We start from the raw sequence: 25,247 nt of genomic DNA, 5'->3' as shown, positions 1-25,247 counted from the left end.
AAATAATTACAAAAGTCACTCAAAAAAGAGACCAAAGAGCTTCATGTAACCTGTAGTGTAAAGCACTCTGGTGCACTTAGCTTTCACAGAGTAGGTGGAAAGAAAACTGAAAATATTCATAGTTAAGAAGCTGGAATCAGAGAATTTTGACTTTTTATTTATTAAAATAAACGACTTAAACCGATTTAATCGGTTAATGGAAAATAGTTGACAACTTATTGATTGCAGGTTGCAGCTCTAACTTCCTCTTCACATTTCAGCAGTGCACGGTGTGTTGCTTCTCCCTCCTTCAGGAATTTGGGAAGGGGTGGACTCTGACGTCACACTGTGACTTCAGCCAAAACCTACAAAGAGACACAAAAGAAAACCAGAACGAGTGTAAACAATGAGAGAGCCTGGGGGGGGGGGGGCGCTTCTGTCCCAGCCCCATACCTCCACTCGGCTCTCCTGCTTCCCAGCCAGTTTAACAACCAACGAGGGAATTAAGCTGCTAGTCATGTTGCCGTCGACCCCCAGCAAACAAATCCGGGTCCCCTGCCAGATCCGGGGACCAGCCCCTGGGAGCCGCCACTAGGTGTCCGCAGGCCACGCGCAGCGCAGCGTCAAGCTTGTTCAACGGAGCAGCGAAAGGGTTAACCGTAATCCCTAGTTGGGAATGGGCGGAGATTCCAGCTGGGACGCGAACCGGACAAACCGAAAAGGCAACACTCAAATCTGGAGAAAGAAAACCGCTGCTGAAGTCACCCATTAATCTGTTATTCTATATATTTTTGGGTGCTTCCTCCCCTGCTTTGCCCCCCCGGCATAGATTTCGTCTTGTATGCGCATCGGCACCGAGAGGTGCCATGAAATCGATGGAGAAGTTTTGGAGTTGGTGCCAGCTATGGGTGAAGTAGTCAGGACGTGGAAGTCTGTAGAGGCGTCCGAGCGGAGGAACTCACGGAGCGGATCCACGGCACCGCGCGGAGCCTTCTGCACACTTTAAGAAAAAAAAAACAAAAAAAAAAACACGCACAAATATGCCTTCACGCGGATCGCGAGCCGAGAAGAAAGCGCGCTGATCCTTGTTGGGGAGCCGAGAGGTTGATCCGAGTCAGCGGGACTAAAAACCATCCAATGAGAGGTCTGCTCGGTGAAGTAGTGAACCCGGTGTCAGCTGCGATTTACAGATACGGGTCTGGGACTTCTCAACGCGTTCGGGTGAAAACACGCCGAGTGGCACCATGTGGAGCCCCGGGACGCTGATGTGGCGCGCGGCTCTGTGCTGTGTGCTCCTGCACACCGCGAGAGGTACGAGCGAGCAGGTCGCGCGTGGGCTTTGCAATGAATTCTCTGTATTATCTGCTGTCAAACTTGTTTATTATTATTATTATTATTTTTTGCAACAGCAGCATCACACAGTGGCTCAGTCTTTGGTGCACACAGACACACGCGCGCACACGCACGAGGAGTGTAGAGCTACTGTAAACTGGAGCCACATGGAGGCGAGAGAATCAACATTTGGTTGTTTTGTTTACAGTAAAGAGATGTGGCTCTGAGAGGAAAATATATATATATATTTCAATCATAACACATGAAGGAATACATACTTTAAAATATAGCACTCATTTACAGATAATAGTAGAAACATCCCATAATGTAGTGCACTCCAAATGCAACACACAACTACAGCTTGCATTTCCATTGAGCTGAACAAACACTGCCAACAAAAAAAAACCTTCCACAAAGTGAGTATTAGCTGGATAACTTGTTATTGCATTGCTGTTCTTTTTTGTTTTTTTCTCCATATAGAGATACATTAGTGATTGTGTGTTCAAGTCTCAGCCCCCCGGGACCGTCCCACCCCCCTGTCTCTGATCTTGTCCCGTCCCTCCTCAGGTCTTAACATGTGTATGAGTGGCAGCGCTACGTCCTGTGAAGAATGCCTCCTGATCCATCCCAGTTGCGCCTGGTGCGCACAAGAGGTACGACCCCCCCCCCAGAAAGACGTCCTCAAATGTCCGGTTTTGTCCACGACTCAGACTGTTTTTTTGGAACAGGAGTTCGGGAAGGGGCGGTCTCTGACGTCACGGTGCGACTTCAGACAGAACCTGCAGAGGAGAGGCTGCGACGCGCCGCACATCGAGTACCCCGCCAGCAGCGTCTCGGTCCTGCAGAACATGCCTCTGAGCTCTAAAGGGTCCGGGTCGACCCAGTACGATGTCGTCCAGATCATGCCTCAGAAGATCTCCGTCAGCCTGCGGCCGGGTCAGTACACGCCGTCGGATAGCAAATGTTTTTTCGTGAATAAACCAGCTGACGGGTTCTTTCCGCCCGTCCCCTCCAGGAGACCAGACGTGGTTTGGGCTGCAGGTGCGGCAGGTGGAGGACTACCCGGTGGATCTCTACTACCTGATGGACCTCTCGCTTTCCATGAAAGACGACCTGGACACCATCCGCAACCTGGGCACCAAGCTGGCCCTGGAGATGGGCAAGCTCACCAGCAACTTCAGGCTGGGCTTCGGCTCCTTCGTGGACAAAAACATGTCCCCCTTCTCCTACACGGCGCCCAAGTACCAGGAGAATCCATGCAATGGGTGGGTAAAAGCACGATCAAGTAACGTTCTGGGTGTATCAGCCCAGTTTGAATGTATCTCTACCAACATGAAGACTGTGAGATAAGACGGAACATTATTAACCCAGAAGGAAAGGAGATTTATCAAAGGTTGCAGCAGAAGAATAAGAAAACAGTAGAGTACAAATATAAAGATGAGGCCACAGTAGATGAAAAAGAATCCTGAAATAATACTTTACTCTGAAACCCACGCATTCTATTTCTGCACACTCGTGAATCATGTATGATCGGTTTGCAAGGATGACAGACTCTCCACGTTTGATAAAGCGTGAGCGACCTCTCTCTCTCTCTCTCTCTCTCTCTCTCTCTCTCTCTCTCTCTCTCTCTCCTCTTCCCGGGTCGTCGATGAGGGCGAGCTGCGAGGCTCAGATGGAGGGTTAGAAAGCTGTGGCGCACCACGTTTGCCCCTGGGAGGTGGCCACCATCGCGCATCACTTCACATCTAGGTTATGGCGATGGTCGGGTGCACGCATGTGTCTGTCTGTGTGTGTGTGTGTGTGTGTGTGTGTGTGTGTGTGTGTGTGTGTGTGTGTGTGTGTGTGTGTGTGTGTTTAAAGGGATAGATGACAGCTTTTTGACCCCTGAGCTTACTTCCACCGTTGCTCATTCTGACAAGAGCACGGCCTACATTCAGATCAACCGGAACACAAAGATTGATTTCACATCTGAAGCCAAATGAACAGTCTGAAATGAACGCCATAGATAAATACAGATGAAACAAGAGTAAATATCTGGATCTCTTCCTATCTGCCCCCCCTCCCCACACACACAGATACAAACTGTTCCCCAACTGTGTCCCCACCTTCGGTTTCCGCCACATCCTCCCGCTGACGGACAAGGTGGACCGCTTCAACGAGGAGGTGCAGAAGCAGATGGTGTCCCGCAACCGGGACGCGCCGGAGGGCGGATTCGACGCCATCCTGCAGGCCGCCGTTTGTAAGGTGAACCAGCGTCTCATTCATCTTTCTATCTCTGTGGAGACTTGGCTGCATTGAGTGACGGCGCACTTTTGGGTCAGATGGAAGGGGGGGGGGGGGGGGACTCCTGAGATGCCCCCCCCCGTGACAAGCGTCTGGCCTATTTGCTTGTTAATTAAAAGCACCAGAGGGGTGGGGGGGGGGGTGGGGGTTTAGACAGGAAGGGCAGTCTGGTGCAGCTGGTTAAACATGAGGACGAGTCACTCGCAGGCCTCTGTCGTATCCCTGCCCCCCCCCCCCCCAGTTTAATTGTTTTCTACAGGAAGAGGATGACTCCCTCCGACTCGCTCCTGCCTTGTAATTTACTCGCGGTGCAGCGGCGTTTCAAACGCTCGCCGGTTAACCAGGCTGTCCCGGGTCGGCCCTGAGGCCTGATTGATCCGAGGGTTTTCTAAATAGAAGGCGAGTCGGGTCAGCAATTTAAAGGGGACGGTTATCACATGATTGTAAAATGGATCAAATTGAATTAAACTGTTGGACGCAGTTTATTTGAACATGACTTGACAACAGGAAATGGTCCTCGGGTTTGTGCGCGGAGCTCTTTCTCACCCGTCATTATCTTCTGGCCTCTTGATTAGAGGCGCCCACGGCTCTGTTGTGCGCACAATGAACAGAAATCCCTCTCTTCAGCGGCTGAAATGTTGCGTTTTTCTTTTTGTGGCAACATCATTAGTCAGCAGTCTGTCAAACGCTCACTCTCTGCCTTTTGCCTGTTGTTTCCTTTTGATTATAGCCCGCGGCAGAAAGCTCCGGCTGTTGTAGCACGCTCACTGTTTTTCTGTGTGTTCGGATCGGCGGCTCTGAACTTTTGTGGGAAAGTGAAAATGAGTGTTGAGTTAAATTTCGACGCCCGTAGAACCCAGGAAACGAAGCTTAATTTACTCGTGCGTTAACGTGTTTTCTGTCGGCTGTGAGGCTCTAATAACTAACCAAAATCCTCCTCTGACGTGATCCTAATAACCAGATCAGAGCTACCAGATTAGATTCACAACAACCACATCCTCTGTTGTACCCTGTGAACAGGAGGAGATAGGATGGAGGAAGGAGGCCTACCACCTGCTGGTGTTCGCCACGGACGACGTGCCTCACCTGGCTCTGGACGGCCGGCTGGGAGGCCTGGTCCGGCCCCACGACGGACAGTGTCACCTCGACGACAAGCACGAGTACAGCGCCTCCACCAAGATGGTGAGATCCAACATATTCACTAGAAACCGTCTTTAAGACCTGCTGATCAGGAGCCAGGGGATTCTCTTCTTGTTGTTGTTGTTTCGATGCAGCATAAACACACAAATACGCTTTTACTCACATGATGAGAGGACTAGTGCTATATAAAGGGATCCATATCATGTGGACGGCACTGTGCTGCAGTTTGTTTCCTCCGGGAGAGTCGTGCGTGCGTGAGTGAGTGAGTGAGTCAGTGAGTGAGTGAGTCAGTGAGTGAGTCAGTGAGTGAGGGTGCACCTCGGTGTCTGTCCACGGCTTATCTTACATTCTGCCGCAGAAAAAACCGGCGAAACGTTTTGGGTTCCCAGTCATGGCCGCACGCTCAAAAACCTCTCGTGGTTGCGATGACTCACTCTTTATCAAAACACCTTTTAGTGCCCACACACACACACACACACACACACACACACACACACACACACACACACACACACACACAGTGATTGTTGCAGAGACACCCGGTGGAGATCTGCACTCTTCTGAGGGCAGCTTTTTTTTTTTTTTTTACTTTCCATTTGTTTTTTTCTGGTTTATTTTCCACTAAAAGCAGAAGTTTACCGGATTCATCTTTGCCTTATTGATTGTTCCACGTTGCTGTTGTTTTGGGTACGAGTGCTGGATTGGTAATTGATACCAAGTCACTGGGAGTTCTTGTGTTTTTCCATCCATCTGAAATACAAATGTCAGTAGGAACTGAATTTGCCTCCCAGTGAAAATAACCACGTTTCACAGTTTAACCTGGAATGCTCTCAGACTCTCTGTATTTTTGATGCTGAAATGTGACACAGATGAGCTCTTGAGCCGGCAGAGCAACGTAAACATCCGTCAGCTTCCTGACCGGGAGCTCAGCCGTACGTTGTCGTCTCTTTTCCGCAGGACTATCCCTCTCTGGCTCTTCTGGGGGAGAAACTGGCTGAAAATAACATCTTCCTCATCTTCGCGGTCACAAAGCGGCTCTACGTTATTTACAAGGTACTTTTGTTTTTTTTACCATTTTACCCTCTGAACCCCAGGTGGGGTTTTCTTTGCTCCTGTTGCATTTTTACTCACTCTGGTCTCGTTCTGTAACGCCTCTATGGAACCAAGTAGAGAAAACATTGTAGTTGGTTTAGTGCCATGCCTATATTGAAGAAAACTACAGGCTCTATATATGACCTACTGCATTTTACAACCTCTCCTTACTAGCTCTGTCCTCGGCTCTGTGTAAACAGCTCCAACTTTTATTGCGCTTTTGTCAATAATGGCCTCAGAGTTGCGCTGAGGATGGCAGAATTTGATCTTTTTTTACAGTATCTGGTCGGTGCACCGGGTTTGTTTATGACGGAATTTTAAATGAGCGAGAAGATGAATGAAATATCACGAGTTCACTCTTTGATTTGGTTACGTTCATCACGCATGAACCTTTCAAGGACCGTCGGAAATTTCAAAATTTAAAAATTTAAAAAAAAACAGCCGGCAGATACACGTGTATATACTTTTCCTATCTGATCATGTATTTATGTAACTAATGTTGTCTCTTTATTATCTGCCCCTAACAAAGAATTTCACAGCACTCATACCGGGAACGACAGTCGAAATCCTGGACCAGGACTCTAAGAATGTAATTCAGCTGATCATCGCAGCTTACAACGTGAGTAAAGAAAAGCTGCTGTGACCGTCAGTGCGTCTGCTTTCCTGTTTGTGTGTGTTGAGAGAGAGAGAGAGAGAGAGAGAGAGAGAGAGAGAGAGAGAGAGAGAGAGAGAGAGAGAGAGAGAGAGAGAGAGAGAGAGAGAGAGAGAGAGAGAGACAACTAACGACACAGAGGAAAGATAAGAGGAGGGGGAGGAAGAGACATTCTTCCCGCTGTCCCGAAAGTCTTCCCGCTGCTGTGACATTGTTCGTGACAACATGGGTGGTTGCACACAAGCTGGATTTGTCATTTTTGTGGTGAGGATGCGGCGCTGGAGTGGTTTTAACTGTTGACTTTGTAGCGGATGAGATTTCCCTTATACAACGATGGGGATAGCAATTATTAGTGGATTACAGGAAAGTAATCAACATGTATTAATCATTTAAGAAATAAAAATGTCACGCACTATTGTACCAGCTTCGTGTTTTGGACTGCTGGTCAGACATCGCGACGCACTTTTTAAGACGTCGGCTCTGAGAAACTGTGATATTTACTAATATTTTTTAGAATATAGCAGTGGTTCCCAACGTAGGGCTCGTGGCCCTCGGGATGAATCTGAGGCGTAACAAAGTAATTAACAGGATAGGAGCCAGAAAAAACATATTTCTGCCACACAAACTCAAGACTTTCCTCAGTTCTACCTCCTCAAGCCTCTGAAGAAAAAGACGAGGAGATGAGAGAAAGCAGATATAGCTTTGAACCCAAACAAAGGCTGCGAAGCACCGGATTCATTGACAAATGAGTCAATCGTGGCAACAATTTGTTGTCGAGGAACCAAATGAATACGTTCTTGCAAAGTCTAGTGTAAATAATAGCAATGCCGTTTATGATCAGGTGTTGTTTTCAGAACAGAAGAAAGATGCAGAGAATGTAATCTGTTCTGTTACAAACAGCTGTTCATATATACTTGTGTTATTAGAAATCTACTGCAGACGAGCAGTTTCTCCCCAAATAAAAACACAAAAGCACCACTTTAAATCTGTTCACCAGAGACGTTCTCATGAGTGTCATGAACTGCATGGAGTCAACCGTTCCCTGAATGTTGGAGTCAACCGTTCCCAAAATGTTGGAGTCAACCGTTCCCTGAATGATGGAGTCAACCGTTCCCTAAATGTTGGAGTCAACCGTTCCCTAAATGTTGGAGTCAACCGTTCCCTGAATGTTGGCGTCAACCGTTCCCTGAATGTTGGCGTCAACCGTTCCCTGAATGTTGGAGTCAACCGTTTACTGAATGTTGGAGTCAACCGTTTACTGAATGTTGGAGTCAACCGTTCCCTGAATGTTGGAGTCAACCGTTCCCTAAATGTTGGAGTCAACCGTTCCCTGAATGTTGGACTCAACTGTTCCCTAAATGTTGGAGTCAACCGTTCCCTGAATGTTGGACTCAACCGTTCCCTGAATGTTGGAGTCAACCGTTCCCTGAATGTTGGACTCAACCGTTCCCTGAATGTTGGACTCAACCGTTCCCTGTGCTAGCTGTGTTTTCCTGTGTGGGTGTACAGATTGTGTTCTGGCCTCAGTCAAGAGGAGCTGCGTCTTTGTTTTGACCTGTTGCTTCTCCGGGACAGAATCTCGTGCAGAGACGCAGACTCGACACGCTCAGCGCGTGGGAGTGAGCTTTGAGAGCCGAGCGCTTTTGACTCACGGCCTTATTAACATTCCAGCTGCCACATTATATCCACCGCTCTGCGGTTGTTCGCTAGATGGGCTTTGCCCAACGCTTGAACGCTCGAACAATTTGTTGTCGAGGAACCAAATGAATACGTTCTTGCAAAGTCTAGTGTAAATAAACAGCGATGCCGTTTATGATCAGGTGTTGTTTTCAGAACAGAAGAAAGATGCAGAGAATGTAATCTGTTCTGTCACCAACAGCTGTTCATATATACTTGTGTTATTAGAAATCTACTGCAGACGAGCAGTTTCTCCCCAAATAAAAACACAAAAGCACCACTTTAAATCTGTTCACCAGAGACGTTCTCATGAGTGTCATGAACTGCATGGAGTCAACCGTTCCCTGAATGTTGGAGTCAACCGTTCCCTAAATGTTGGAGTCAACCGTTCCCTGAATGATGGAGTCAACCGTTCCCTAAATGTTGGAGTCAACCGTTCCCTAAATGTTGGAGTCAACCGTTCCCTGAATGTTGGCGTCAACCGTTCCCTGAATGTTGGAGTCAACCGTTCCCTGAATGTTGGAGTCAACCGTTACCCGGATTTTGGAGTCAACCGTTCCCTAAATGTTGGAGTCAACCGTTCCCTAAATGTTGGAGTCAACCGTTACCCGGATTTTGGAGTCAACCGTTCCCTGAATGTTGGACTCAACCGTTCCCTGAATGTTGGAGTCAACCGTTCCCTGAATGTTGGACTCAACCGTTCCCTGAATGTTGGAGTCAACCGTTCCATGAATGTTGGAGTCAACCGTTCCATGAATGTTGGAGTCAACCGTTCCCTGAATGTTGGAGTCAACTGTTCCCTGAATGTTGGAGTCAACCGTTCCCTGAATGTTGGAGTCAACCGTTCCCTGAATGTTGGAGTCAACCGTTCCCTGAATGATGGACTCAACCGTTCCCTGAATGTTGGAGTCAACCGTTACCTGAATGTTGGAGTCAACCGTTCCCTGTGCTAGCTGTGTTTTCCTGTGTGGGTGTACAGATTGTGTTCTGGCCTCAGTCAAGAGGAGCTACGTCTTTGTTTTGACCCGTTGCGATGTCTTCTCCGGGACAGAATCTCGTGCAGAGACGCAGACTCGACACGCTCAGCGCGTGGGAGTGAGCTTTGAGAGCCGAGCGCTTTTGACTCACGGCCTTATTAACATTCCAGCTGCCACATTATATCCACCGCTCTGCGGTTGTTCGCTAGATGGGCTTTGCCCAACGCTTGCGACGACGTCGACACTGTGCAACCGCCTCGCTTGACTGTGTGGCACAAAGCTGCTCCTTGCTGCGATTGTGTTAAGGTGTCAGAACAACTGTAGTTGTTAAGAGAGCACAGAGCGAATGAGGGGGCCGTGTGCACCGAGTATGAATCCTGGTTTATCCGTGGCACGGCTACGGTGCAGTAAAATGAGCGCTGGAGTGACTCCGGATCGGCTCTCTGCACATGTTGCTCAGAGCCGCATGCAGCTGGCATCGTGCTGTTTCACATCCACATCCACACACACATGCAACCTGCCTCCCTGCACGGCGCTTGTGGTTTTTGTAAGATTAACTGTAAAAAATGTGCCTAACCGAGGAGACGCATTCCCCCACGTTTCACTCTTTTCACTCGACCGGAGTTACAGGCCTGAAAAAGAGGTGGTTTCATTGTAAATGTCTGTGTGGAAGGCCTCATATTATGACTCCAGTTGGAATATGTTAACTAGAAATCCTCCTGTTTTTGCCATGCAACAAAAGTAAAAGCCTGAGTCACCGGCATGTACCAACAACCTCCGTGTCCTCCCGGGCGTGTCCTCCTCAGAACATCCGCTCCAAAGTGGAGCTGTCGGTGTGGGATCACCCAGAGGACATCGGCCTGTCCTTCACCGCCACCTGCCAGGACGGACAGCCGCTGCCGGGCCTCAGGAAGTGTGCCGATTTGAAGATTGGCGACACGGTGAGTGTTACGCAGCCCGTAGCCTCGGGGGGGGGGGGGGGGGGGGGGGGGGGGGGGGGGGGGGAGTAGAGCCGCAGAGGTGATTAACCTTGTTTGTCATCTTTTTGTGAGTGAACCAGATTTTCCATGATGTGATTTTTTTTTTTTTTTACTAAATGATATTTTGAGAGCAGTGGCCTGCTTTTGACCTGTGGGCTGTTCAGGCTTACAAGCACAGTCCTGGAAAAATCGACAGTTCTGTGACTTTCTATGTGAGTAATGATGCTGCTGTGTGTACTTTGCCTGTAGTATTATCAATACATAGACGCCTTTTTTATGAAGGTGATTTTATTTTTTTTCCTCTAACAAAGGAAGAAGTCCCCGGCTTGTTCTGCCAGAGTTCACATTTCTTTTCAGCACATCCAGAGTGAAACTGAGAGCGCCTGGAAACCATTGTTTGAGATTTGAGAGGTTGCAGATTCAAACAGTTGGAAGTATTGACTTACCTTTGCACTAGACAAACACATTTATTACCCTAAGAATTCATTCTTTTCAGTTGGCGCTCTCATTTGCATGCATTCCCAGTATATTGTTCCCCATGTTTACAGCAGCAGATGTATGAAAAAAAAGAGGGGTGGGTGTGTGTGTGTGTGTGTGTGTGTGTGTGTGTGTGTGTGCGTCTGGGTGTGCGAGTGAATTCAATAGCTTGCAGCATGTTTTATAGGATCTGAGCGGTTGAGTTAACGAGTTCTGGGATGTGTAACTGTTGAGTTGTAAATTGTATGAGAGGAAACAATTTTCTCTGTGGCTTTCAATTTTCCGATTCATGTTAAAGTTATGTATGATGTTGTCCAGCTCTAGTCTTTCTGCGCTGCTCAAAGTGCTATTAATAATCTCAGTCGATGACTAAAGAAAGCAGGTTGTGACTTGGCAGCCTTGGGCAAACACTGTGTGACCTTTGAGTCCTCTGAAAGGGGACTTCCTGTCTGACCGAATCAGACTGAGATAGAGTTGGAGGTGGAGGGTTTATATTCCCCCCTTACTGTGGCTAAATAGACACTGTTGGCACCGGCGAGGAAAAGCAGCCACAGTAATGAAAGGAAAGTCACGTTGACTGACTGACTTTCTGAGACTCTGAACCTGAACCCATGTTCCTGTTTCCCTGTAGGTGTGGCTCTCAAGACCGTAGATTAAGTCCATCCCTCCCGTGATCGCCTCATGTTATGGTAAACAGCTGAGCGGTGTTTTGGTGTCTGAAAGACCCTTCGAGCTCTCGGAGCTCTTACTCAAACTGGACTTTCCGGATCTGACACCTGTAGCAGCTCAGTCTCTCTTGTGTTGCTGTTGCTGTTGCTGTTGAGATGCTGGCCAATAAGGGAAGCGAGGTCAAAGCCAGAGAGAGAGAGAGAGAGAGAGAGCTGCTGGGAATCTAAATTAAAGACCAGAGGATTTGATCAACACCTGTAAGCAGCCTCACTGCCGACCAATCGATGTCTTAAAACACAATTTATTTACACATTCTTTTGCATTTTTACCCGGAACAATTACAGTTTTGAACAGTTTGCCGCCTGTTTTTCCGACTCAAGTAATATATTATTTTCACTACAATAACCTGATATCACAGACATCAACCATGTCCTCAGAATAAATACTGAACCTCTTCCTGTTTTATGTGATTGCCGCTCGTAGCTGATAAAGGGAGACAGCAGCAGTGAGAGTCTTCTACACGGGAATAACACATCGAATGGTTGCTCTATTTTCCACGGCTGTGAGCCGGGATGCCTTCTCCGTTCGCTGGACAAAAGCAGAGGTCAGGTGACCCGGGATGATGGAACATCTTAATTGCTGTCGAGTTTTGCACAGGCCTCTCTCTGGCGGTCACTTTATATTCTACGCGGGCCTCAATTAAGATCCGCATTGAGTCCTGGAGCTATTGACAGGGCCAGCGAGGGGCAGCTTCATACATGCCGTCACACAGCGAGCTTCACTGTGGTGGAATTGTTCTCCCAAACCCCCCCCCCTTCGGGCTCTTCTCTCCGGCTGCTTTAGTTCCCTGGGACGGTTTCGGGATGGGAACGGGTGGCGGAGGAGCTGAGGGTGATCGAGGCAGAATAACAGCAGTGAATAGGAGGTGGGGGGGTGGTGGTGGTGGGGGGGGGGTCAGCGCGGCCGGCTGCCAAACGTCCCCAGGTGTCAGTCACCGTGTCCGTGTGAGAGCCCGACGCTGCATCTCAATGGCCTCCGAACAAAAAGGTGGGCAGGAGGAGGCCTGTGAAACGGCACGCCGTGAAAGAAGGGAACTGGCTGGAGAAGGACGTAGTTAAGCCGGCATCCGCTGCAGGAATGTACCACCGCTGAATAGGCCTCATGCATTATGAATGAGAGCAAGTCTGCGCTAACGCACCACGGGTCCTTTTTTATAAGAAAGAGAGATTTTTAGTCCAAACAAAATGTGTTGCTTTGTTTGATCTTCTTCGTGGGGTTTCTCCCAGTTAATTTAATTTCAGGCAAAGATTTTTTTTTAATTTCTTTTCAGCATCTTTTGTTCAAAGTTTCTCTTGGAGTTAACGGCCATGTTTTTGTCCCGTCTTCCTCGTGCCGTAGTACATCCTGACACGCTGCCTGTCACCCGCCTCTGATCTGATTCCCTACTATACATCTCTCCTCGAATTACATTACTCACCCAGCTGCGTGTCGAGGCCTTTTCTCAATGAGTTCAATGCATCACCTCCTCACTACTACTACTTCCTCCTAAGTGTGTCCCCCCCCCCCCCCCCCCCCCTATGCTCCTCCACAGCCTCATACTTGTCCTCACCGGCCACATGATTGGGTGAACTGGGCTCCTCGCGACTCCCATTTACAGTAAATCTAATTGCGTCCTTCGTTAACTCGTTAAGCTTCCCGCGCTGAAGTGGAAGGGGGGGGGGGGACCTGGGGGAACATGTGACGTAGGCTCTTCCTGTATCCTGAATCGGCTTATGTTGTGTGCTGGACTGAAGTAAAAGACAAGCTGATGCCTGAACTGAACCGCTACGCTTTGTACTGGTGAGCGTTCTTGCTCGATAAAATAGCCGACCCATTCAGAACGGGAGGGGCCTTGCGCTGCTTGTGACATATTTGGTCTCATAGAGTCCTTTTATTCAGGAGATCACTTACATCAGTGGTTCTTAACCTGGGTTCGATCGAACCCCAGGGGTTCGGCAGACGCACACTGCGGTCAAGTGAGCCGCCGCTTTAAAAATGAATGACCGTCTTATTCCTTAAGGTGCGTTCACATCGAGCGCCCCGTTCGGTGTGAACGCAGCATAACGGTACGGTGGCTTGGGTAGCCCAAAAAGCACGGAGAAAGCTGCTTACATCCTCCGGCCAAGAACAGCAGGCGCTGCTAGGGTGGAGTATTTGCTTTTGGTGCAAGACTTCCGTTTATCTTCTAGTCGGAGCTTCAAAGCAGAGAGGATCGCTTCCCTTTTGGAGCAGTTTCGATATCTAAAACAAAATAGATGAGAATATGCAACCTTACCTCACTGCTTCCGTACGCAATCGTCGTTTTGTTTCAGATCCACTGAGCCAAACCAGTAGAACATGTGTGCTTTGACAGATTTTTTTTATATGTGGGTGAAAACTTGCATCAGTCCAGCAGTCAATTATGCAAATTGTGCAGCAGCGTCACGTCATCGGTTAAAGTCGAGGCGACGTCAAAGAGACGCTCTGAGCTCCATGCTGTCATTCTGTAAATATGAGGTAAATACCAGACCAACGAGGCAGCCGAGGGTTGGGTTTCTCTTCTTGTTAAGACTTCCTTCCTCGGAGCGATCAAATGGGTGTAGGTCGTGTGTCATGCTCCGCTTTTCTGCACATGCGAAGCCGCATCGACCTGCACGCTGTCAACCCTCTGGTGTAAACATGACAACACGGGGTCGAGTGAAGTTCACGTCCACAGGGTTAGCTGGCAGCTGCCAGGAATGTGCATGTTGTGCTGTTTGCTCACACGAATGAAACTTCTATCCCTCAAATCGTCTGAACTTGACGCTCGCCCTCTCCCCTTCCACAAACAGGAAGTCACTTATCTTTTCTCCGCCGGTATTTATTCTGTTTTTTTTTCCAAACCGCGCCGTCTGTTCTCGTAGGTGTCGTTCAACGTGAGCGTGGAGGCGAGGAGCTGCCCCCCCCGCGGCGCCGACCGGAGCTTCACCATCAAGCCGGTGGGCTTCAAAGACCGCCTGGAGGTTTCCGTGGACTACCAGTGTGACTGCGGCTGCAGCCGGACGGCGCGAACCAACAGCAGCATCTGCAGCTCCATAGGTAGTTCATCTGCACTTCAAGAATGCGTGAGCGTTGTTAATCACACGGGACAGAGGACTGCTGCTGCTCAGCAACGCCTCAATCAGCGATGTCAGACCTGCTATTTTGACTTCAGCCACTGTGGAAAACTCCTTCTTTTACCCCATAAATTGGCTACTTTCTTTGGCCTGATTATGGAGAGGCTGTCTCCCTCGTGGTGATTGTGGTTGAGATAATGATGGCCATGAAAAGCCCAAATTATACTCTAAACTTAATGTTAAACTTGGGCTTTGTATTGAGATATCTGAAACGCAGATAGGTATCGGTTATCATCAACACATTTGATTATCTGAGTGTCTTAAATCTCTAACTGGGGAAAGGCAAAACAACTGTAAATGGTGAAGTTTAAAACTCTATAATCCAAATACTACTGTCTCACAACAGCTGTAAACTGCCGTTGATCGGTGAATGGTCCCGCAGAGTAAAGAGGCTGAAAATGAATGCATGTAAACGGTAGTGAATGAAGTAACTCTCCGCCCCACTTTTGCAGGTACTTACAACTGCGGGATCTGCCACTGTGAGCCGGGCTACCTGGGGGCCCGCTGCGAGTGCCAGGAGGGGCGAGGCCAGCAGCGTGCTACCTCGGCGCCTGCCGGGAAGCCGATGGCAAGCAGATCTGCAGCGGGCGAGGAGAGTGCAGCCTGCAACCAGTGCCTGTGCTACGAGTCGGAGTTCGGCAAGATTTACGGCAGCTACTGCGAGTGCGACGACTTCTCCTGCGCCCGGCACAAAGGCGTCCTCTGCTCAGGTAGGAGGATCGCCGGGAGGTCAGAAGTTCCTCCAATGCGGCGTATGACGTCTCTTAAGTATCGCCCCGCACGTGTTGTCTGCATTCCCGCTGAAGCCCAGCTGCCCTGAGTTGTGTGTTTTGAAATCCGGCCGCTGTGCTCGTGGTGATGTGGTGGTTTGAACTACAGCTGCTGAGGGACCGCCACCTCCCCGGGTACTGAGCTTAATGAGAATACAAGCTGACATCAAACAAACGCTGTGATGCTCTTTAGATCCGCAGCTTCGCCGTGGTTTATGATTAACAATAATGCGCGGTCACGGTTCCCATACCTGCTCTGGGTGTGTGTCCCCCCCCCGCGGTTTGGCCCCCGCTCCTGACTCCACTGCAACCGAAACTCAAGCTTCTTATTGTCAGAATGAGCTGAAGCGGTCACCTGCAGGGCCGCTGGCTTCGCTCCCAAAGGAAGCTCGGAGGAGCAGCTGCGATAGCGGTTGTTCGGACGTTCAGCTCGCACGCTGTTTGGCGCGTTGCCTCAGAGGGCTTGGTTTTTTTTTCGGTGTGATGCTGGAGTGATCGAGGACCTGAGAGAGGTGGAAAGTGCTTTTTTTACTTTGCTCGCGATTCATATTCCGACGCCAACTTGAAGTCCTCTTCCCTCTCACCGAGGCCGTCCCCCCTCTTCACTCTGATGCCCAAAGAGGGACAAATCAGAGAGGCATGAAAAGCCAGGTTTGGCTCCGAGTATCTGCCCCGCTACATCAAAAACAGGCCGAGGCTGCCGTGTTCCCAGAACATCGGGTCCAAGACTCTGGTGTGAGACCTCCTGGATGCAAGAGGGGAGTGTGGGGGGGAGGGAGGGGGGGGGAGTGCGCCCCACTGGCTCATCCCCAAGCCAACGGCTGTTCCTGTGAAGCCACAGAGAGCGCTTTGTGACAGTCGGGGGGCCGGCTTTGGCGCGATCCAGTAAACACAATGCCGGCCTCTATTTGTCTGAAGCCCAGTAGAAACTGAAGTCTTTTTTTTTCGTTTAGTCAGCGGCAAAGGCCCGGACACAGAATGGGTTTGTTTCTTTGTGCCGATCATCCATATAAGCAGTCATTAAATGTTAACAGTCCACTACCTCCCGCCGCTCTCCTCCTCCACTCTCGGCTTGGTTTTTTCCCGCCGTGGAGCCGTAACGAGTTCCTAATGATACCAAACGCATCTCCTCCTCCTCACTTTTCCTCCGAATCTCTCGGGTTAATTATCGTTGTGGTGCCCCTCTGTAAGACACGCTGTAAAAACACGACTCTGTGTGCCAGCACGGTTCTAAAAAAAAACAAACCCAACAGGAAATACTAGGAAGGTCTATTTCGAGCATGTGTGTGTGTGTGTGTGTGTGTGTGTGTGTGTGTGTGTGTGTGTGTGTGTGTGTGTGTGTGTGTGTGTGTGTAAACTTTTCACCTAAATAATCTCATCTTTATCTCTTCTTCTTATCTTCTTCCCTTCAGTTCATGTCAACCTTGTTTATGTTTTTCAGTGAAATGTTGGTTTTTCTCTGATGCTGTCATTCTGTCAGCACTTTGAGCTCCTCTGTTTATCTCTCCTCCTCCTCCTCCTCCTCTCTCCTCCTCCCTCGTCTTCCTCAGCAGTTCTGCATTTGGCTTTTGCTTCAATTTTAATTAAATCCTTTGTGGAGCGATGAGATAGAAACACGGCCACATGTTAATAGATTGTCCAAATCAAAGACTCTAGTTTGACTAAAAAGAAAATTAAATAAGCTAACTGGCTACAGTTGATGATGAAGATACATATTTTAGTTCCTTAGCTGTATTCGAAATGTTCTGATTGATAGTCGTGAAACTGTGATATTTCCTCCAACAATAATCATGATCTAAATATTGTTGACCCAGCTCAAAGCTTCAGCTGTAGTTCTGGTGTGTGCTGTACACACATTAAATGGGCGTGTGTGTGTGTGTGTGTGTGTGTGTGTGTGTGTGTGTGTGTGTGTGTGTGTGTGTGTGTGTGTGTGTGTGTGTGTGTGTGTGTGTGTGTGTGCCGCGCGCTGCGGTGACACAAGGCAGCCGGAACCAGCCAAAACCACCAGAACACACTTGCTCCCCAGTGTGCTTTTATTCTGGTGCGCTGGAAGCTCTACTGCAAGGCTCAGCAAAAATGCTCGGAAAACACAACAAAAAAACAGCCAGAAATGATGGCAACATTTTTATATCTGCTTGTTTTTGTTTTTAATATCGCATGTTTTTAGTGAAACAGCTTAGTGCATCAACTCAGTTTTGGAAAGGCGTGTTCGCGTCCTGAACCTCGAGTCTCGAGCGATCCGTCAATCGAGGAGAATCGGCCTCTTTAAGCCTTAATAACACTGTAATAACATGCGTTTACCAACCGTTAAAAGAGGTAGGTGGACGTAGAAGAGGTAAGCAGCAGGACCTGCTGTATCTGGGGTCAGGTGACCTTGTCTCTGAATGTCCCGGTAATCTTATCCTCAGCGTCCACACGGCCATCTGTCTTTGTGTTTATGTCTGCTGCTGGCTCTCTCTCTCTCTCTGAGGAGCGTCTTCAAGGGTGAATGACGTTGCAGACGGACGTGTGCTGCTGGGACTCTGCCGAGGTTTTGATTCACGTAGTCTTGGGAGGAGCCGGTTCAAACCCCGGTGACGTTGCGAGCGCTTCTCTTACTCGTGGAAGGACGAGTCACGAGCTTGTGGACAGACGGACATTATCTGCATGTCGCTGGCTCTTTACAGACGCAAATCTAAGTGAACCTCCAAAGGTACGGATCTCACCGTCGTCCTTAAAAACCCCCGGTGTCGTTCGAGCTCCTCTCTCCTGCTCATTTGTAGCTTCGGTAAGTCCTGACTTCCTCGTCCCGCTGCCCCCCTGACCCACATCCCCTCTGCAGACTCTGCAGCTGGTTCTAAATAATGATCTCAGCGGCCTGCAGTCCTCCAGTCGCCAGAAATAGACTTGCGCAAACCCTCTTTTACCCCCATAAATAAAACTGCTGGTGTCCCTGTGTGTGTGTGTGTGTGTGTGTGTGTGTGTGTGTGTGTGTGTGTGTGTGTGTGTGTGTTCATGCATGTACACCATGTGTATGCGCGTCAGCGTCTCCTTATAGGGTAAATGGGAACATGTGTGTTTATTCGTGGCGAAGAGAAACCGGTTCTCTTCGTGGACTTCTCGTCGGTTGAAAACATGAGGCGGACTTTTCTTAGCTTCGGATTTCAGAACGTCCCGTCTGACAGGAAAGGCTGCAGCGCAGGTGAAGTGAGGTGGCTCACCAGTGTTCTCCTAGCGGCAGCAAAGGCGTGTCGAAACACAGCTGATGCACCCTGAAAGTCACTCTCACCATTCAGAAAATAGTGCAGCTTCAGCCCGGAACTCCCGTCACTAACAGACCTTCTCATGCCGCTGTGGTTCTAACCAGAGAAGAAAACCTCCGAACTGATCGGGGTCCAGAGCCTGCTTTTGTGAAGCGTTGCTCGTCGGACTGTCGCTGGAGAACAAATGCACTTCACTTCACCAAAGTGACATCAACATGTTGCATTGTTCCTGTTTGGGAATCTTGTTCCCGTCGTCATTGTCCAGCTCTCTGAGATCCCATTGTCAATCTGAACTTTGGACAAAAGAATCGGGTCTTGTCCTCGGATGAGATAATGTGTTGTTGTTGGAGTTGGCGGCTCTGCTTTTTTTTTGTAGCTCGTCTGTAAAAAGATGGGAGTTTTTGAAATACGACATTAGATCATGTACTTGGCTGTAGGCGCGCTGCCGTTTCCCCCAGTAAAGGTGGAGTCTGTGAAGTGCGTCGGGTTTCGCTGCGGTTCACAATTAGTGTTATTTTGACTTGAAACGCGCAGAAAAATTAGCGAGTCTGGTCTTCGTTAACGTTTGACTGGCAGCCACCCAGGCAGTCAAAAGATCAACGGCAACGCCAGACTCATTCCTGCGGAGAAAGAATACACACTATATGGAGTTACTTTATTGGAGCGTTCACTTGGCAGAGTTCCTTCATCTCTTTTGTCCCAGTCGTTCTGGTACGCTCGTATTTAAAGGGCCAGCGCAGTGTTTCTAGATTTGATCTGGAGTTTTAATTTTCCCGCCCTAAACGTTATAGTCCATAGTTCTATAGTCTAACCTTAATCCTAAATACGTCAGTCAGCAATTCTGTTATTTTCTAAGTGTTTTTTGTTGCAGTTGGCTCTGCCCAAGTAAATATTTTCACCTGTTGCCTTCTGGGTAAGTGTTATAATTCACAATGCTGTGCTAATTATAGGTCCAACTTTAAATGGGAATCATCTTTTAGATGTATCGTACGTTGAGCGACTAGACAAAGCTACCTGAGCAGAAGCTGCCCCTCGGTCCTCAGACCCCGAGGTAAAACAAACACCGGGTGACTCCTCCCCTCTCCTCCCCTCCCCTCCCCTCTCCTCTGCTCTTTGAGACGTGACTGAACTTGAGCGCCGCAGACAAAAGACCTCCGGTTTCTCTGGCGAAAAAACGCCGCAGACACGAGGCCACACGCCCCCTTTGCAGGTGTCTTCCTTTACACTCGAATATGAAGTGTAAAGTGTTGGAAGCGCGTTGGTTTTTTTTTTCATTTTGTGGGCTGAACAGGCTGTTTTATCGGGGGCTTATATTTCAAGTCTTTTGGCCGGCTCAGCTTCTTGGGTGTGCTCCGCAAGCATTAAGAGCCTCCGAGGTCCCCGGGGTTTAGACCCGTAAAGCTCGACAGCTGACCGCGATTGTTTCACGTCACAGCTGCTCGCTCCGCGTTGGATGCATGCCCGTGCGACGAGAAAATGATAAATAAAGGAGAGCTCCCGAAGTCAGCTTTCTTGTAAGGAAGGTTCCAGCGAAAACCCTCCACAGGTTCTAGACTGGCATTGCTGAGGCCTGGAGGAACAGCTGGAATGTCCGATACAAGCAAAAGCATTATTACTCCTCTATTGTTTTTACCTAAAGCTCTTATACGCAATATTCTGATGTCCCAACGATGGATCCAATGACTTCGTTTGTTACTAAATAATCACCCTTCTGGAACTTTTCGGCGTCTTTCGGCTCATTGCTGTCGTTTCAGTCTCCCGGTAATCGTCGGCATTGTTTCCAGCTGCAGCAGGCAGCTGTTTACAGAGCTCCTCACTGTGCAGCACCTGTTAAACCCAGTTAAGAGACTAGCTGCTAAAACATGTGGAGCTTTTAGCAGCTGGAGAGACGGGAGTTGGTGCAAAATAGAGCTAAAAAGGAGATTGAATGCTTTTTAAACCATTTGAACCTGCTTTGTATAAGTCAAAGTTGACGGCAAATGAAATGCTTGCTCAGCATTTAACAAACAGCTGGTGGAACCCAGGTCACAGAGTTTGTCATCCTTTTTTTTTTTGGTTTTTATAGGCTTTTGTCTCCTGCTCACTGTGAGTAATGTCAGTGGATGTGGAGGCGTCCTATGACTCAGAATCTACAAGTAAACACCGTTTTTTTCACGGCCGGTAATGGACCGTTGTGCGTCAAGCATGCAATGTTATCCACGTAGAAATCTCAAGTTGTGAGCTGCTGATTCCTGTAATTGCGCCCCCCCCCCCCCCCCCCCCCCCCCCCCCGATCTGATCCCGCCTCCCACGGTCTTTTAGTTTGAGTGAGCTCAGCAGGCCGCTTATTTTCGAAGGTGGCATTAGTCTTCTTTTTTTTTTTTTTTTTTTTTTTTTTACCGGCACGCAACGGGAAAACTAAACAAAAGAAGAAGTCGTCTCACGGACCCAGATACCGTCTCGCTGTTTGTGTCTAATGGCGAACGGCTTGGCGTGCGAGAGGGAGCGTGTCTCGGCCTGCACGTTTTAATAGGCCACATTTTTTAGCTGTTTTACTCTTGACAGAAAGACACACGCACACACGCACACACGCACACACACACACACACCACACACACACACACACACACACACACATCACACAAAGACAGGGTAGTAATATTGTTTTAACAGCCCCCGTTAAAAAGGAACACCTCAGCTAAAAATCGGGTAACACCAGAAAACAGAGTTGAGCTGAAGTGTAGCGCGTGGAATTGGTTTCAAAAGATGCATTAAGCGTGTGAGAACTCTTAAAGCTCATTTTTAACGGTTTAAAGAAATAGTTTTGGACATTTAGAGAAATGCACTCTGCTTTCTTCCTGAGCGTTAGGATGATCCACAGCGCTCTCGTGCGTGTATAGAGCTTTAGCCAGGCGGGGATTAGCTTAGCTTAGCTTAGCTTAGCATCAAAGCTGGAAACGGGGGGGGCCTAAGCTACAGAGGGGGGGGGGGCCCCGCCTGCATACTTCTTTAACTTTGGAGTCAGCCAGCCTAACTCTTTCCTCCTGCTCCCAGTCTCAATGCTAAGCTAAGATAATCACAGAGCGCCATTAGCTCCGCAGTGTGAATCGTATTATCCAATCCTTGGCGAGGGAGAACCGAAAAGAAAGCTGACAAACTATTCCCTTTTGTGCTGCTAGTAAGGGACATATTTCTTATCAACCATAGATTTGTGCATATGTATCCTCAGATGACAATACAGTTCCTGTCCAGTAAATAACACATAGAGAACCGTCAGTGTTGGTCATGAACTGGATAGGACTCCTCTGAGCTGCTGGCTGCTGCTGTTAACACTGGATGAGCAGCATGTGCTGCTGTGTGCTTCCAGGCCTCTAAAAAAAAAAAAAAATCTGACGGCGGCACTATCTGGATTATGAAGATGAATCACGGGCCCTCTAATCTCACCGCATCTCAACTCAAATCCTCCTCATCTATTGGCTGTTATCTCACTTCATTCCGTTTTGTAGTTTGCTTATTTGTCCCCTCCCGGGTGGCAGAGCTTCGGGAGCTGTGAGTTTTGGACAGAAGAGCCACTGTGTGTGTGTGTGTGTGTGTGTGTGTGTGTGGTGTGTGTGTGTGTGTGTGTGTGTGTTGTGTGTCTCCCTCTTATCTTGTCAGAGCTGTACGGATCCCGGCCCTGAGGGAGGATTAGTAATCTCTCCTCAAGACGACAGAGAATGTGACCGCCGGTGTTTTAAACTTAGACCGTGACCTCCGTTCTCAACCTAAAGATCCGTCTCCGTTTGGGGAACTGAGACACTGGGAACTGATTTTTTTTTTTTTTTCCCTTTTCAAACTTACATTTTTGTCCCGTCTTCTGTGGGAAAAATATGAAACTTGTGCCTCGTCAGCAGTCTGGGGGTTTTGCCTCGCTGACTCCCGTTGTTTACAGAAGCCGCTGTCACTCCGGAGGGTTTTTTTTTCTTTTTTCTTGCAGGGCTTACTTAGAGGGTTTCTCTGCCGGGTTTGCTTTTTGTGGTTCTTCTCACTGTCTCATTGAAGGCACCGCTTCTGTTTCCATCTCTTTGTCCCGGCAGCGAGAGCGTTGAACGTTTGAGCGGCCTGCAAAATGTGCAGGATTCTCTCCACCGAAGTTCCAAAAAAAAGACGTGAACCAGCCCTTCATTTTGGTACAATGTGACCTTGCACTGAGTTTGAATGTGACGCGTCTGCTTTATTTAGTCTCCTTCTGTTTTTCACACACACACACACACACACACACACACACAACCCACACACACACACACACACACACAAAACCCCGTCCGAGCCTGTGACCGAGCGGTAATCTTACCCCCACAGCCCACTGTGTAATTAGGTGAGTGTTGTTTTTTTTCGCCGATATTGTTCTGCATTTAAAGTCATGCAGTCGTATTGTGCGGTTCCTTCCCAGGGTCAGGGAGGGGCTGTGTGCTGCGATGCATTCGGTCTGGCCCGACCTCTCTGAAATTAATACACAAAGAACTCTGTCATTTGACATATTTGCTTGTTTAAAAAAGCCAGACGAAAAGGAGCAACAACAACAACAACAACAACACACACACACACACACACACACACACACACACACACACACACACACACACACACACGTGGTAATATTAAGGGGAATGCTGGAACGTTTTGTCACCACTTTTGGTTGAATTACACCACAAAAGATTTCAATGGTGACATATATTTTTAGCGCAGACAGAAAGTATGACAATATAATCAGTTTGTCTTTGTCTATTTTCAGAAGTGATTAATTGCCAAAATGCCACAAAAAAAAAAAAAAACGCTTTCAACCTCTTAAATGTGTCAAATTCTGTTGAATACTGTTTTCCGAGTCAATTGCGTCGGATCCCACTGAATCTGAACGGTACCCTGGTGCTATCGCTTTTCACCAGGAGGGAAGCACTATTCGATGACATCACACCGTACCGAGTCCAGTATCGACGCACGGCACGGGTGAAGACGAGGATGAAGTCGTTTATTCGACCCGACGTTCGCGTCCTTTTTTTTGTACGATCATCTGTGAACGTTTTTGCCCATAACTTCTTCATGTTTGAACAAACACAGTTAATGAAACATCACTTGAACGTTTTCTTGAATCGAGTGTGATTTTCAGACGAAGGCTGTGATTTGTGTAAATCATAAAAGAGCCATTCACCCAGTTCAGAATGATGTGGGATTGCATAGTATTCCAGTCAAAAACCTTCATACTTTCCCCCAAACCTCCCAAATATCTCCTTGTATCTTTTTTTTTTTTTTTTTTTTTTTTCTCCAAATGTACGAATTCCAGAGAGCCCAGGAGGTGCACCGCAAAGTATTTCATAAATTCACTGCAGCTTTTCCATCAGGCTTCAGCTGAGAGCAGGAAAATAGGGCCGATGCTTCAGACTGCAACAGGAGACGTGAGAGGATGGAGGGCATGTTTTCTTTCCACTCACACACACACACACACACACACACACACACACACACACACACAAACACGACGCAGCCTCCGGGACACAGGCAGCTCTTTGACCGCCCGCTGCAGGAAGTGACTGTTCTCTCTCTTGCATTAACACTGAGGCCTCCGGTTGCACACCTCTCAGCGCGCCGCCACGTCATATCGGACGCCGCATTCCTAATGAGGGTGACTGAGTTCGGTGTGACGGCCCGGAGAACATGTCGTGTTTTAGACGTGTAGAAGATGTGGCTACAAATATCACAAATGTAATAATTGAGTGGAATAACTCACGATGCCCAGCTGCTGTAAAACAACTGCGTTTGTAAGCATATGATGGATTACACATCTGTATCCCCCCCCCCTCACTCGCTTCTCCCCTCGCAAAACATGCAGCGGATAACGCTTCTCTGTGCACTGCATCACTGCAGACGGGGGAACGTTTGGATATGCACAAAGGTCTTGTTGCTCCCCAGATGTCAGATGCCAATTTGCTGTGGGAACATTTTGTTTATTTTTGATGCTTTCATGAGAAAAAAAAAAAAGCTTTAGTGGGTTGTTTTTTTTTCGCCGTCTGGCACATTTGCACGATACAGCTATGCGTCTCGAAATAACCCGACAGCTCATTTCCTTTTTATATAATCTTCAAATATTTGCATAAGCCTGTTGAAATGTTGAAATCCAGCATGTCTCCAGGCAAGAAGATGTCTCTGCGCTGTAACTAGAGCCGGCTTGGTTTAGTGACAAATATATTGTTGATTCCGTAATTGTGCCTTTTTTTTTTTTTTTTTTTAAGGCAGCCAGCGATTCATCTTCCATTTTACTGTGATGGGGGGGGCTGATGCTTCACCAGCTGGGGATGTGAAGGAGGAAGAGTAATCTCAGATCTCTATCGTTCTCTTAAAGCTACTCCCTCCCTTTTTTTTTCTTCATCGCGCTCAGCAGTCGTAAGGCTCGCGTGAATGAACTCAGTAATCTGCTCGGCTCAGAGGAAGCGAGCAGCGGGAGGCCGAGTTCTTTGACAGCCCTGGTTTCCTGCTTGGTGTTGCTCCTTCTCTGCTCCACGGAATGCTGGAACTGTCAGCCGTGTTGCATCTGAACTACAGGAATGGTTTTGAATTCTTCAGGAACGGTGAAAACATCCCGAGGTGGAAGTCTGAAACGTCTTCAACAGCCGTTCACTTCTGTGTCATTTGACCTCCACTCGGCTGCTGGTCCAGGCTCACTGACTGACTGAATGTCTGGAGAAACGTCATGGAAAAGTTGCGAGTAAAAAGAGGAAGGTCACAGCCGCTGGAGTGTCTGAACACATTCCATCTCTCCTCCTCCACAGCTGCGTTTACCATGAGCGGTGT

At 48.3% G+C, this 25,247-nt stretch overlaps 1 protein-coding gene across 1 annotated transcript; it reads left to right on the top strand.

Annotated features, from left to right (window-relative positions):
• Positions 1–525: 525 nt before the first annotated feature.
• itgb5 (integrin, beta 5) lies at positions 526–15,437 on the top strand. The gene is given in 13 exon segments (XM_068734196.1): positions 526–1,290; positions 1,879–1,964; positions 2,040–2,247; positions 2,327–2,576; positions 3,387–3,555; positions 4,615–4,776; positions 5,692–5,787; positions 6,356–6,445; positions 9,939–10,073; positions 14,180–14,354; positions 14,884–14,969; positions 14,972–15,034; positions 15,036–15,437. Coding segments are annotated over 13 exon segments (1,803 nt in total). The 5' UTR covers positions 526–1,223; the 3' UTR covers positions 15,252–15,437.
• The last annotated feature ends 9,810 nt before the right edge of the window (positions 15,438–25,247 follow it).

This window comes from Cebidichthys violaceus, unplaced genomic scaffold, assembly GCF_023349555.1.
Source record: "Cebidichthys violaceus isolate CVI_PGR_0920_01 unplaced genomic scaffold, fCebVio1.0.p SCAF_61, whole genome shotgun sequence".
In the NCBI taxonomy this organism is placed as follows: Eukaryota; Metazoa; Chordata; class Actinopteri; order Perciformes; family Stichaeidae; genus Cebidichthys; species Cebidichthys violaceus.
The sequence above is the reverse complement of the archived record's forward strand: the minus strand, read 5'-3'. Positions and strand labels throughout refer to the sequence as shown.